At 43.8% G+C, this 14,242-nt stretch overlaps 1 protein-coding gene across 4 annotated transcripts; it reads left to right on the top strand.

Moving 5' to 3' along the window:
* The first annotated feature begins 3,273 nt into the window (after window positions 1-3,273).
* Window positions 3,274-11,818, top strand: LOC119337918 (polyadenylation and cleavage factor homolog 4-like). 4 transcript variants are annotated; one of them, XR_005163698.1, is made up of 8 exons: window positions 3,274-3,703; window positions 4,690-5,055; window positions 5,224-5,337; window positions 7,474-8,091; window positions 9,078-10,016; window positions 10,119-10,650; window positions 11,229-11,307; window positions 11,514-11,818. XR_005163698.1 is itself a non-coding variant. In XM_037610187.1 (7 exons), exons 1-6 carry the CDS (start codon window positions 3,458-3,460, stop codon window positions 10,635-10,637), a joined length of 2,802 nt encoding a protein of 933 aa, XP_037466084.1. In that variant the 5' UTR covers window positions 3,275-3,457; the 3' UTR covers window positions 10,638-10,650; window positions 11,229-11,818. The 4 variants fall into 4 exon arrangements, 2 of the variants coding, with proteins under 2 accessions (XP_037466085.1, XP_037466084.1); XR_005163697.1 differs by having other exon boundaries at window positions 11,487-11,818; XM_037610187.1 differs by having other exon boundaries at window positions 3,275-3,703; window positions 11,229-11,818.
* Window positions 11,819-14,242: the final 2,424 nt, after the last annotated feature.

Raw genomic sequence — 14,242 nt, 5'->3', positions numbered from 1 at the left:
GGGGCGATGTGGGGGCGAGGGGGCGGCGGCGCGGGCACGGCCCGGCTCGGCTGGGCCTTCGGCCCAGTCGGGCGGCGAAGAGTTTTTTTTACAAATTCTGCCGAAACAAAAAAAAATCCTAATTAAATATAATTTTTTTCTTCTGAAAATGCCAAAAACAATTTCAGCGTCTAAATAGAATATTTAGAACATAGTGAACATTTTTCTAGCCTAAGAATGCAATTTTGAAAATGCATATTTTTCTAATTCAAATAAAATAGCAATTAAAATCCAAATAAAATATTTATTTGATTTTAACATTTTCCTCCAATATTTCTTTTATTTTGGAGAAGTCATTTTATCTCCTCTCTTTTATTTTAATATTGGAAATATTCGGAGAGAAAAACATTAGAACCAAAATGCTCCTCTTTTCAAATTTGAGAAAATTCAAATATGAAAATAAATGAAATCCCCAACTCTCTCTCTGTGGGCCCTTGAGTTGCTTAGAATTTTTAGGATCAAAACCAAAATGCAAATAAAATATGATATGCATATGATGACCTATGTATAACATTCCAAATTGAAAATTTGGGATGTTACAGAAAGGGGGGCCGGCCCCCTCCCAATTCGGATTGGGCTTGGGGGGGCACCTTGGCCTCCTCCTCCTCCTCTCTTCCACCATGGCCCATTAAGGCCCATTAACTCCCCAGGGGGGTCCGGTAACCTCCCGGTACTCCGGAAAAATGCCCGAACCACTCGGAACCTTTCCGGTGTCCAAACATAGCCTTCCAATATATCAATCTTTATGTCTCGACCATTTCGAGACTCCTCGTCGTGTCCGTGATCACATCCGGGACTCCAAACAACCTTCAGTACATCAAAACACATAAACTCATAATACCGATCGTCATCGAACATTAAGCCTGTGGACCCTGCGGGTTTAAGAACTATGTAGACATGACTGAGACTCACTTCCGGTCAATAACCAATAGTGAAACCTGGATGCTCATGTTGGTTCCTACATATTCTACGAAGATCTTTATCGGTTAAACCGCATAGCAACATACGTTGTTCCCTTTGTCATCGGTATGTTACTTGCCCGAGATTCAATCGTGGTATCTTAATACCTAGTTCAATCTCGTTACCGGCAAGTCTCTTTACTCGTTCCGTAATGCATCATTCCGCAACTAACTCATTAGTCACATTGCTTGCAAGGCTTATAGTGATGTGCATCACCGAGAGGGCCCAGAGATACCTCTCCGAAACACGGAGTGACAAATCCTAATCTCGATCTATGCCAACCCAACAAACATCATCGGAGACACCTGCAGAGCATCTTTATAATCAACCAGCTACGTTGTGACGTTTGATAGCACACTAAGTGTTCCTCCGGTATTTGGGAGTTGCATAATCTCATAGTCATAGGAACATGTATAAGTTATGAAGAAATCAATAGCAACAAACTAAACGATCATAGTGCTAAGCTAACGGATGGGTCAAGTCAATCACATCATTCTCTAATGATGTGATCCCGTTCATCAAATGACAACTCATGTCAATGACTAGGAAATTTTAACCATCTTTGATCAATGAGCTAGTCAAGTAGAGGCATACTAGTGACACTCTGTTTGTCTATGTATTCACACATGTACTAAGTTTACGGTTAATACAATTCTAGCATGAATAATAAATATTTATCATGATATAGGGAAATATAAATAACAACTTTATTATTGCCTTTAGGGCATATTTCCTTCATCCATGCTAGTCTCCTGTTGCTGCGAGTTACAGAGAGAGAGAGGGAGAGGTCTTGAGGAGACAGAATGAAGAAGAAAAGGAGAGATGGACATAGCAAGCAACAGGGGAGCGCGCGACGGAGGCGGTGGTCCGGCAAGCTGGCAACGCCCCGGTGCGAACGAGGCGACGGAGGGGCTCGATCGGGAGCTCTTCTCATGATCCAGATCGGGATCGAGAGAAGTGGTCGGGCGCTCTGGTGGCTAGAACGGCGTACGGGCGGTGCGCGGGCTTGGCGGGCCCCGGATGGGCTTCAGCGGGCTCCATGACTGAGAGGGAGACATGGGCGCGTGGGAGACGCCAAGTGGTGGCGAAGGAGTTGGGCGGTGCGGAATCCAGGAGGGCGGCGGCGGCTGCAGGTAGGTGGAATAGGGTTTCAAAAATGGAAGGGTTAGGCCTTCCATTTATAGCAGGTTTGGCTAGGGTTTGGGTTTTGGGGTGTTTTGGGGCCGTTCCATCTCGATCGGACGGCTTCAGACGAGGAGTAGTGATGGTGGGTTAGATGGGTTGTATAGAATGGCAGTGTGGGAGGCCTCGGACTGAGAATAGAGGTAATTGGGTGGCCCGACACAGGTTCTATTGAAAAAATGTCCAACAATTAAACCGGCTACAATGCCGCTATAGTTTAAGGTTTGGGGTATGAAACGACCTCCGAATGCGACTAATTTTGGCAGACGGTCTACCTATAAAATAACAAGACCGCACGCCAACTTTCAACTCATTTCGAGAATGTTTTATTCTCACTTAGGAAATAATTTTTAATGATGGCGCGACCGCGTGCAAGTGTGTGGTTGGTCTCAGAACGGTCAACGACAACAACGGGGAGAAACGACAACTATGAATGGATGCATGTTTTATGAAAACATGCAGATGCAATGCCATGATGCCATGATGAAATGCAACAAGCAAACAATTAATGCGGCTAACACGAAAACATGGAAGGCATATGGAGCGTCGGTCTCGGGTCATTACAAAGGTTGTGGACGGGCTCCCCCTGCAAGTAGGCGACGACGGTGCTGAATGATGACTACTTCTCCGTCGCCATGGTCTCCATGGCCGCCATGGACGATGTCGTACGTAAGACGCGAGTGGAGTCGGCTGGGAGCACAACGACATCAATAAATTTTGGGAGGGCGATGGGATCGGGTGGGAGCACATTGGCGACAATAAATTTTAGAAGAGAGATAGGATCGAGGCTGAGGGGTTGAGGCAAGATTCGGAAGTGTGTGCATAAGTTGATGAAGTTTCCTCTTTCTCGAGTTGTGCCCTTGTGCGTACGTGGCAGATTTTCGCGCGGGGGTGGGGGGAGGATCGATCGGTTGAGCCATCATGATAAGGGGGGAGATTGGTAGATTGAGCCATCACGGCGTTTAATTCTTTTTTATTTAATACTGAAAATAGAGATCATCAATTCGCCAAAAAAATGATCACGCCCTTATTTCCAAAACTTTTGGTAGGGCTTGCTTGGGAGCAAACATTGCTCTTACTCGGGGATTAAATTACGGCAGGTCGAAGACGATCGGGAAAAGGATCACACGATCTTCCCGTGTTACAAATCCCAAATCAATCCCAACTCCTTCCGGCTTGGCTTGGCTTTGCTTCGCTTCCGCATGCCTCCTCCTCGTCGCCATCTTCCCAAACCCTAGCCCGCGCTGCCCTTTCCCCCGAAACCCTAGATCTCCCTATGGCCTCCGCCGCTGCGGCGGCCCCAGTCGTGGGCCAGGTCGTGGAGCGGTTCCGCGCGCGGCTGCGGGAGGAGGCGGGAGAGGAGCCGGGGGCGGCCGCGGTGGTGGGCGTCTACAAGGAGGCCCTCGCCGAGCTCACCTTCAACTGCAAGCCCATCATCACCGAGCTCACCATCATCGCGGGTCAGCACGCCGCGCTCGCCGCCAGGGGCATCGCCGACGCCATCTGCGCCCGCATCCTTGAGGTGGTTGCTCTCCCTTCCATGCTTTTCCCGAGGGCGGTCATGTTGTATTTTGAGAAAGAAAGGCTTGGGATTTGAGGGCTAGGTCTGCATGAGGAGCTGCTTGCTGTGCTTATTCGCCGATGCTTACTTGTAGATTTCCGCTGGTGCTAGGGTTTGCTCAAAGTTGAGAAGTTTCGTGAAACCACTGTTAAAGTTTGGGCTTGATGTCCTTTACACACCCTTTGTCCCTAGAATAGTGTATTCACTGCATTTTCATGCGAAACATTTGGATGCGTTGCTGCTCATGTAGTGTGCAATCTCAGAGTTACTGTTTGTAGATACGTTGCTGGTTACAAATTCGACAGCTAGAATTTAGTAATCACAGTGACTTGGATTTAGGAGTTTTGAAACAAATAAATGCAATTTGAGTTGTATACACTGTGATCTAATTTGCTCTGTCTATTCTTAATACTGTATTATTATTTTTCTGATATAGGGTGCATAATTGGTAATGTGGTTGAAACCCACCTTGTGCATAGGCATTGTGGTTGCATATTTTGGTTGCCAGATACGGCAACTGCTATTTTGGCTAGGAACTTTTGAGAGGGTGAAACTGAATAAAATTAGCAGTGGAGACAGTTAGTTATGATGAAAGCTGGTTTTCTGGGATACTTTATTCTGTTCAGATGTCCTGTTGTCAACTTGTAAAATAGGATTGCAGCCTGAAGTGGAAGTGTTAGGGAATAGTATTTTAGAACTATGGGGATTACTGGATTGGATGTGAACCACTTAGATGTTACTTGGCAGATATGATTTTGTCTATTTATGTTTGGTGATAGAACAATGTTTCCTTTTTCTTTTCTGAAGAGGGCATTATGCATTTATAGATGGAAAAATATGAGAGTTAATCCTGGTAGAATTTTTATTTTACATGCTTGCTTCTATCAATTATCTCTACACCTAAGGTTTGTTTGCATGATAGGCATCATTCTGCAATGTTCTTGCAGGTGCCAGTCGAGCAGAAATTGCCATCTTTGTATCTGCTAGATAGTATCGTGAAGAACATAGGACGAGAATATGTAGAGGACTTTGCCACTCGATTGCAGAAGGTATTTTGTTTTGCATACAGGGAGGTTCATCCCAAACAGCATCCTGCAATGCGACACCTCTTCCGTACCTGGTCGCAAGTGTTCCCTTCTTCTGTCCTTCAAGGGATCGAGGATGAGCTTCAGTTTTCTCCTTCAGAGAATAAGTGTCCTGCCACAACGACTATTCCGCGACAGTCAGAGTCGTTATCTCCTAGGCCATCTCATGGCATCCATGTAAATCCAGAGTATCTAGAAGCGCAACACCAACTCAAGAACGGTACCAAGGTAGGAATATTGTTATATCCGTTAAATGGGACAGTTCAATAATGGCCAATAGTTGGGTGTATTTTTTGGAATTCAAGTATGTTCTGTTATCCTCTGTGGCTGGCAACCTTTGAGGCCTGTTGCAGATCAAAATTAAAATTGTTGAAGTCAGTAACTTTTAATAATCAGGTGGATCAGCTAGCAACTCGAGGCAGGCAAATGCTTGACGTGGTGGAGGATCATATTAATGGGTTAACAACAAATAGTTTGCGGGGATTTCCTTCCACTTCTTCAAAGCTCCAGGTATTCAGTATTCCATCTGCCCTTTTGCTCCTTTTGTCATATCTTTTCCTTTGTGTCCTGCTCCTAGTCTGGCTTCCAAACCTAGGAGCCGTTCTCTGTGTATGAACTAGAGAAGTTGTACTCTTCTCATTTTGAGTAGTTGGTAGTGCTTCCATGCTTTCATCCGTAAATAATTGCACAAATTAAATCGTATTGTCAGTAGCGGAGTACTTGGTGGTAGCAACTTGCAAGTCGGACCTTTTGCATTTTTCACCCTTTTTAGGTATGCAACATATCACCTGCCTTGTCTTGGAAATCCACATAACCGAGTATGTTGGGGCTTCCAACTTACATTATTATAGATTTTGGTAGCATAACAGTGTAAACCGAGTCATCAAGGTCATAAGCAAAGCATTACAAGCAGTCAAGCACCCCACATACAGTCTCATCATTCCAAGTTCTTGTGTAGGAGAGCATATGATGTGGGGCAAAGCCATATTTGATGCTCAATCTTCACAACAAGGAGAGAAAACACAAATAGCTCAAGAAACACAAGAGGATAAACTAGATTGAACAAGTTTCATCACACATGTGCTTTCCAAACACGCAAACAAAGATACACATAGATCCACAAGCAACAAGTAGGAAGTAAAAGCTCTTCCAAAACATCTAAGAGAGGTGGGGCCTTGAGAGACGTTCTTCTCCAAATCCTAGTGGGAAAGGAGGCCTTGGTGCTCCAATTGGTGAATCCTTCTCCCTTAGGATGCCTTGGGAGGCTAGGAGGAGATATGATGACCAAAGCTCTCTCAAGGTCTAGCTATATGCTTTGCTAACTCTAATGGGAGTCTAGGGTACAGTATATAGTGTAGGGGCAAAGGAGGGTGGTAGGAGAGGGGTACATGACCTCTTGGCCTGAGTTGCACGCAGGCAGGGGTCGGACATCTGGGTTGGATGGCGGATAGTCCGTCCGCTGATGCAGGCGTTGCTCCAGCTGGTGCGGTCGGGCATGGAGCGATCTCTAGGAGCCGGACGTTCGGGCTGGAAGCTGGATTGTCCCGGGTCATGTCGGACGTCCGCGTTGGAGGCTGCAGTCGTTCGGCCGGCCGGCCGCTATAGCTTCGGCTGCATTTCTTCCTTGTCTCCTCACTTCTCCTCCACTATGACTTGGCCTTCTCCCCTCGCTTCTTCACGGTCAATTCCTTGGTACCTGAGTATGCATAGAGTCCCGGTTGTAGGTAGTAGCCATGTCTCGTGGGAAGGCATAGGACGAAGAGGAGTGAATTCACCTCGGATTCCATGGGCCGGGCCCGTGCTCTAATCATTTTGGTCCAATTGGCATTTCGGGTGTTGGCGTAGGATCCATGGTCATGTGGATGGGCTAAAGGTATGATGTTACTTTCCTGATACCACTGGAAGTATTTGAGTTGGTGACGATTGTGGTGGGTGCTACATTTGCTCTCTCACCTCCTAGGTCAATCTCCCTTGGTGATCTCTTCACAATAATGATAAGTACAAAAAACCTCCTAACAAACATGCAACAGAATGCAAATCATGATTTGGGGCACAACAAATATTGACGAGGGCCATTGCTGGCAGCTGGGAGGAGCTTGTCTGAGCGCAGTTGTGGCTCCAACTCCCAAGGGCTAGGAGCAGGCTAAGCCTGATGACAGCATCTTGGTGTGCTGGTATATCTTTTTTTTTTCATTTTTAGCAGTCTAGCAGAATACCTGCTTTAGGCTAGTTACGTACATACTGCTTACTGACCCGGCAGTAGTCTGATTGTGCTCCTTGGTTGGTAGACACAAGGAGACTGTTTCTATTATAGATTTTCCTAGGGGATAATACATTTATTTGAGATGACAATCTTGTGCTATTTCTATTTGTAAACTCTTCCTCTGTTCTAGGTCATCTGAAGTTCTGATAGCTCCTAGCCTATTACCATTTCTTGTTGCTGGGTTGATACAGCTCACTTTCAGTATTAGCTAGATGTCTTCCATCAAGAGAATGCAAGGTCCTTCAGATTTATTTAGATGAAATGGTATCCATATATTTCAGAATGCATTTGACCCTTTCAGTTTTATAACTTACAATGTAGCATGTCATTTCTACTTATAACACAAGTGTTGCTTATAATCTTTCCTGGAATCATATGGACAGAGATCTATGATACTGTATACTGAAAATCCTGATCAACAAGAAACATTTCAATCACGTATTGGATTGATAAGAAGAGATATGTCCAGATCACCACCTCCTGATGTGCTCCCTAGGAATGCATCCCCAAAAAGACCACTAGAGATGCCGCGGCTGTCTCATTCTGTATTGGGGCATGATCCTAGAAGATTGCCTGATAGAAATGGTTGGTTTGAACGGCAACGTGCTTTTGAGGATAGTGCACAACGACCTTCGATGAGCACGCTTGATGAAGAATATAGGAAACAAAGTGCAAGAGAACTTATTGATGCCTACGGAAATTCTCAAGGCAATGATGCTGATGATAGGCTTCCCAAGATGCAACGGCTAGAATCAAATGGCATGGCAAGTAGATCCAGTGCACAAAAATGGCTCACTTCAGAGGAAGAGGAGTATACTTGGGAGGATATGCGTCCAACTTTGTCCCAAAATCGAAACAACATTCCGTCTTTACCTTCCTCTGAAACCTTGAGAGCTGGATTTCCTGGGCCAAACACTGGGCAGCTGGATTCTGATATAGGGATGCGCAGCTGGCGAAGCCAGGCTCCTCGACCAGCACTAAATCTCGAAGACAGGACTGGTGTACGCTTGTCTTACCTTTTTTTTATTACGATGAATAGTAACATTGACACAACACTTCTCATACTTTCTATCACTTCTCCTTTTTCGATGATTTTTCTTCTATTGATCTTTTAACCCCTGCTTTGATATATATTTTTTTCCACTTTATCATGATGACAATTTTATACAACCTAGATCAGCAATTTTTATTATAGTGTGTTTGTAAATTTGATTAATTATACAGTTATGTTTTGTGGAAGTATTCTTTGCAACAAATCATAGATTTCTGGCAGCTAATCTAATTATGTACAAAGATATTGTTGTTACACTTAATGACTGAAAAGGGTATCTGTCTCGTATGGCTTATATGTTTTCTTTCATGGTGATTCTTTTCCTTTTGATGGGCTACATATTTGTCCAAATGCATCTTCATTACCTGCATACGATGTTAGGGATCACTTGAACAAAACAGACTTTCCACTTCTTCAGCACTTCTTCATTTGGGTTTTGGAACTTGAATGCTATGGAAATGCATATATTCTGTCTGCCAACAAGTTTCTATAACACTCAGGAGTGCATACACCATGCGTAGTAGATTCCAAAGTAGTGTTCTGAAGTTTGAATTCTGAATAGTGCACTTCTTTTTTGATGGAATGCCTTGTGGCTATCTTTATTGCTTCTCAAATGGAGTTATGTCGTTTATCATCATGGGCATAGTACAACCAGTAGGGTCTTCATCCCAAACACTAGTTTCAAGAGAAAGGAAACGACTTTTAGCAATCTCATGGGCTACCTCATTTGATTCTCTTGGACAGTGTTCAGTTTTGACTTCAGAGAAACCAGTAGCAAGGATGGTGCAGTCCTGGAATATATATTACTCCATTGCCATAATGTTTAAATGCAACTTCTCAATATTTAATCCTTTATCAGTTCAACTTATAAGCTAATGTTGTATTGATGTGGACCCACTTTACTACCTGTTGACTTAGCGTTGGTCTTTTTTGCAGCATGTTGACATAGCCACTAGTAGGAGATATCCAGGCAATTTTGGTCTCCACAATGGAGCTATTTCAGAGTACCATAGTTCTGAGAATACCCTTGATCCTGGAAGAATTCTTGCTATGTCAGCTCCACCGTGGCAGCAGACTAATGGCCTGCCTTTGCGAATACAAGCACCTCAACCTTCATCAACACTGAATAGGTCGGCACTGCCCACTGATGTTGAAATGCCTGTCAAGATGTTGGCCACTGGTGGTCCATATGATGCTATGCATGTAGACTTACCCTTGACTAATAGGTCCTCGCCTGCTCCTGCTCCCATAGAATGGCCTCTTCATCATCATAGTCAACCACCACATAATACAAAAGATACTAGAGGTGCAACAGATAGTCTTGAAGTTAGGCCATTTATCAGGCATGGAGTCAATTCATCTGTATTTGTTCCTCGGCATCTATATGATGCATTGGATCGGAAAACTGTAAGTACCGGTAACTTAGCTCAACCACCATACCAGCACCCAGATTTGTTGTCATCGAGTCAACAAAATCAAGGTACAAATTTTGGAAATCAATCTCAGCCTCATGATGTGCCACAGTTTCATCCTCATTCCCATTCCCATCCTCCGGAGACATTTAGAAGCTTTGCCCCCAGCATGCCTATAGCTCCCCCCCAAAATCGATTCCAAGGACAAGGAGGTAGTGCAGCAGTACCACCAGTTACACCTCTACCGAACACCTTTTCTGTAACACCTACTGTGCAACCCTATGGTGTGTCTTCAGTGTCTAGTTTTGCTCTGCCACCATTACATCGTGGCCTACCTCCTGCTTCGTTGCAGATGGGTCCATCTTCATCACAAGTTGGTGGGCCTACAACATATTTCTCTGGAATTTTAAGTAACCTTATGAATCATGGTGTAATTACACTGGAGCCTTCTAGTCAACCTCAGGTACTTCTCATGCATGTGTGCATCTTATTACGTTACAGCTATCTAATATTATTTTGTTATGCAGTTAATTCAATGATTTTTATTGTATATGTATTCATTTAGGACTCTGTTGGAGTTGACTTCAATGTAGACCTCAAGGTGTGGAATGAGTCTGTCATTAATGCTCTGTATCAGGATCTCCACAGGCAATGCAAAACGTGTGGACTTCGTTTTAAATGCCAGGAAGAGCACCGTGCTCATATGGATTGGCATGTTACGAAAAACAGAAATTCCAAAAATCGCAAGCAATCTTCACGTAAATATTTTGTCACAGTGGGGGAATGGTTAAGAGCAGCAGAAACAGTAGGAAATGATGGTGTTCCTTCTTTCGAGCTCACGGAACCAATCCCTGACAGAAATGAAGAGAAAGAAATGGCTGTTCCTGCCGATGAAAACCAAACAACATGTGCTTTATGTCAAGAGCCATTTGAGGATTTCTACAGCGATGAAACTGAAGAGTGGATGTACAAAGGTGCAGTTTACATGAATGCACCTGATGGTAATATTGTTGGTCTCCAAAGGTCGCATTTGGGGCCTATTGTCCATTCCAAGTGTCGATCTGGCCCCAGTAATATTTCTTAGGTGGGCCTAGCTGGTGAGTATCTGTGCAATTTCATGCTGCGACCAAAAATGCAAAAAATGATTTGGAGAACATACCATATAACCCTGACCTTGCAACTTGACTATACTATACTTGAGACCATATTTTTTGCCTCCTATAAAAGGAACTGAGACCGTAATTTGTCCTGTATTCTAATACACATTCAGCTGTGGTTATATTTTTATTATACGTGACCTAGAGGAGCTAGACAATAACGCTGAATGTGATACTCCTTCATTATTTCACTCTTAGTTGATAGTTGATTTACATGCAATATACATGCTTTGTAGCAATATCAGTTCATCAAATACTGCTTCCGTGCATATACATGCTTCGTAGCAATATTGTTCATCAAATACTGCTTCCTTTTGGTTGGGGACATTCTGTTTGTTGTGTTTGAAGGATTGTGATTCTTAATATCTTTGAGTGTTTCTGTCACTTCCATGCTACCATTCATTGTTAGCCTGCTTCATAACCTAGATCTTAGGACGTTCTCATATAACTCATGGCATGATAAGATTCCATAGAAGACGTCGTTCAAAGAGGTAACTATGTTGATTTGTTGATTGCAGGAACCCTTGCCCCATTATTTCAGTTTCTTTGGTTGCGGCTAGACAAGACATGTAAAATTACTGGAGAAATCAGATTTTGGTATGCTTAGTTTCCCCCCTCTCCTGGCAACAGTTTGCATAGAATGTTAATGTGACAATAGTAGTGTAATACTGTAAAATACTTGTGTTTTAGTGATGGAGCATGAGTAACTTGCTCTGCAGTCGCCACAGTTGTCACCTGCTGCTTTTACATTAATATATGGAATCCTCTTAATCTAGGATGACATGCAAACCCTTCATGAACAGGCGAAACAAACATGCTCCTGCCCTTTTCTTGTCCCCTTCCTCTCTGCAATCTCATATGCAGGACAATGTCAGCCCATGAGTGCTGGTAACTTCCGAGAAAACCCAGGACGAAAGAATCAAGGCATCCGTCAACAGCTCTCCTATACTACTTATAGATGAGCAAGATGTTGCTGTTATTTTCTTTGGTTTGTCTTTCTTTGCACGTCTCTGCATTGTAACAGTTTCGTGACACTAAATTCTTGGTGGCGCAGATCCCACCCTACTGGATTGTTTGCTGTTAAAAAAAAGAATCCGTTTGAGCGATATGTGGCTATGTCTTTTTGTAGGGAGCATTACTGCAGACAAAAAACTCGGCTCTTCTGCTATGGCGATCACTCACTCATTTGCAGACAAAAAACTCAGCTCCTCATTTAACCAATACAATAAACATCCCAAAAAGATATAGATATACTCCCTCCGTCCTAAAATAATAACTGTCTATCAAAGTACAACTTTGTGCTAAAGTTGATACAAAGTTGAGACACTGTACTTTAATTGAGACACTGTACATAAAAAGAGTTGAGACACTGTATTAAAGTTCATACAAAGTTAAGACACTTATTTTGGGATGAAGGGAGTAGTGCTTTCTTTCTGTTTCATAATAAGTGTCTCAATCAAAGTAGAAAATTGTATTAAAGTTAGTATGAAGTTAAAACACTTATTTTGGGACGGAAGTGTTTATTCTCTCAGTCCCAAAATAAGTGTCAGTAACTTTATACGAACTTTGTTACAGACACTTATTTTGGGACGGAGGAAGTAGTACTCTAACAATTTAGAGCTGAGCAAACATCTCTAATTGATCCCCAAAACAAAAGAGTTATGTTTTTGTTGAAGCCGCACAACAGAATTCCCAAGCATAACAAAAAAGGTATTATGACATTTATAATAAGAAACTTAACCAATTTGAAAATTTAAATTATATGTTTTTGTTGAAGCTGCACAATAGAATTCCCAAGCATAATATGACATTAAAAATAAGAAACATAACCAATTTGAAAATTTAAATTATATGTGTATAATATAGTATACATGAAGATATAAATAAAACAACCTAGCCAAGCACCGAGACAGCTCCGCAACCGGAGTCATAAGCGGGGAACAAGATCCCGGCTTTGTTGAGGACCCTCAAACATCCCTTATCTTCAAAGATGTTTTTTTTATCAGGAAAGTATTGATGGTGCCGAGGTGGCTGTTATTATTGATCGCTTGGGGTAAGCCCTCCTCAAACACGGTTGTCGCCCTTCATCCTTCTACGCGAAAATGAACCATCACTGCTGCCGCACCGGCCGCGAGCACCTTCGCCCCTTCTAACACGGGCCGTCGCTCGAAGCGCTAGAAGAGCACCTCGGCTCCCAAGGGGCTTGAGCAAAGATGAATCCTGGGCCGACCATTGGCCAGGCCGCCGTCGCCGAGGACGCAGTACATGAACCACCTTCCTCTGGCGCCTAAGTATTGCTTTCCCTGTAATCTTTTAAACCTTCCTCATGTCATTTTATTCTATGCGGTTTTACCTATGAACTTGCACGCCTCCCCCTTCCGTCGTGGCGCCGGCTACCGAGGTCTCGGGCACTCATGTCCCCGTCCCCGAGGCGGCTTCCAAATAGCCACAACCCTTCGAGGAACCTCCCGGCGCTCCTCAACTAGAGTCTTCAGTGGCGCATTCCGCAATTGTCTCTGAGGTCAAACCATGTTGCATCATCGGGCGAGGACTTCACTGGTCAACCCTATTTTTAATGACTAGGAATTCAACGCCATGCCCACTTCAGAGCTGCTCGCATGGGGCTTAAAGAGGCTGTTGACGTGCTAGCAGTGGGTTTGCAGGTAAATGCTAATTTTATGAATCTAGAGTTCTTGGTCAACCTAGTGGCCCTCAAGGTGTATGCGTATTTTAGGCTTGCATACACCAAAGACAAATTTGTATAAGGACTTTTACAAGGTTTAGCCTTATACCCTTTTGCATAGCCGAGGAGCTTTTGAGAAGAACGCTAGGTGCAGTAACCCCTGAGCCACTGGTCAGGTACCAATACCGGACCAGGGGATCGAAATATCTCGTGGTGCTTAATGGCATGTATTTGTATAAGCGCGAAGCCCGGTAACTCTCGAGCCTTAGTTTGGGCATTGGTGGCCGAATTAAGTATCAATTTTAATTAGCTAACAATACCTTTTCTTCCATGTAGACTTCTCGGCAAGAGAACAAAAAACTCTTTAAGGAGCTTGAGGTAGACATGGCTAGCCATTTCGACTCTCAAAAGGAAGTGGCGGACATCAAGAAATTCACTCGTGAGGCTCATGGTAAGTTTTGTTCCCGGACGATTATCGACTAGGCGCTTTGTTAGGTACTTAATCTCTATACTACTTATTAGCAGCGGAGACCATTGGCGAGCTTGAAGAGGATCTGAAGTAGGCTTGAGAGGCCGCCCGCTATGCCGAAGCACAAGAGGCTGTTGGTCGTTGGGTCCATACTAGGGAGATCGAGGAGTGTAATAAACTCCAGGTGGAGAAAGACCAATAGGTGCTGAAGATTGAAAGACTTAAAATATCAGCTGGGCGCCTCCGAGGAGACCAGGTGGGCATGTGAAGCTTTTGCGGGTAAGTATCTTACCTGTATCAACATAAGTCTTTGTTTCGACTTCTACGTAAAACATTTACTGTATTATGTGCAGCTGACCTGCCCGGGAAATTCGGCGAGC

The sequence above is a fragment of the Triticum dicoccoides genome, chromosome 7B, assembly GCF_002162155.2.
Source record: "Triticum dicoccoides isolate Atlit2015 ecotype Zavitan chromosome 7B, WEW_v2.0, whole genome shotgun sequence".
Lineage (NCBI taxonomy): Eukaryota > Viridiplantae > Streptophyta > Magnoliopsida > Poales > Poaceae > Triticum > Triticum dicoccoides.
This window is presented reverse-complemented; position numbering and strand designations above follow the sequence as displayed.

What these genes read in the sequence shown, in the direction of transcription:
- LOC119337918 (XM_037610187.1), top strand. Translation starts at nt 3,458, where the DNA reads ATGGCCTCCGCCGCTGCGGCGGCCCCAGTCGTGGGCCAGGTCGTGGAG. An exon ending in TCTGCGCCCGCATCCTTGAG is followed by an intron (nt 3,704 to 4,689) that starts GTGGTTGCTCTC and finishes ATGTTCTTGCAG; the next exon opens with GTGCCAGTCGAGCAGAAATT. An exon ending in AACTCAAGAACGGTACCAAG is followed by an intron (nt 5,056 to 5,223) that starts GTAGGAATATTG and finishes TTTAATAATCAG; the next exon opens with GTGGATCAGCTAGCAACTCG.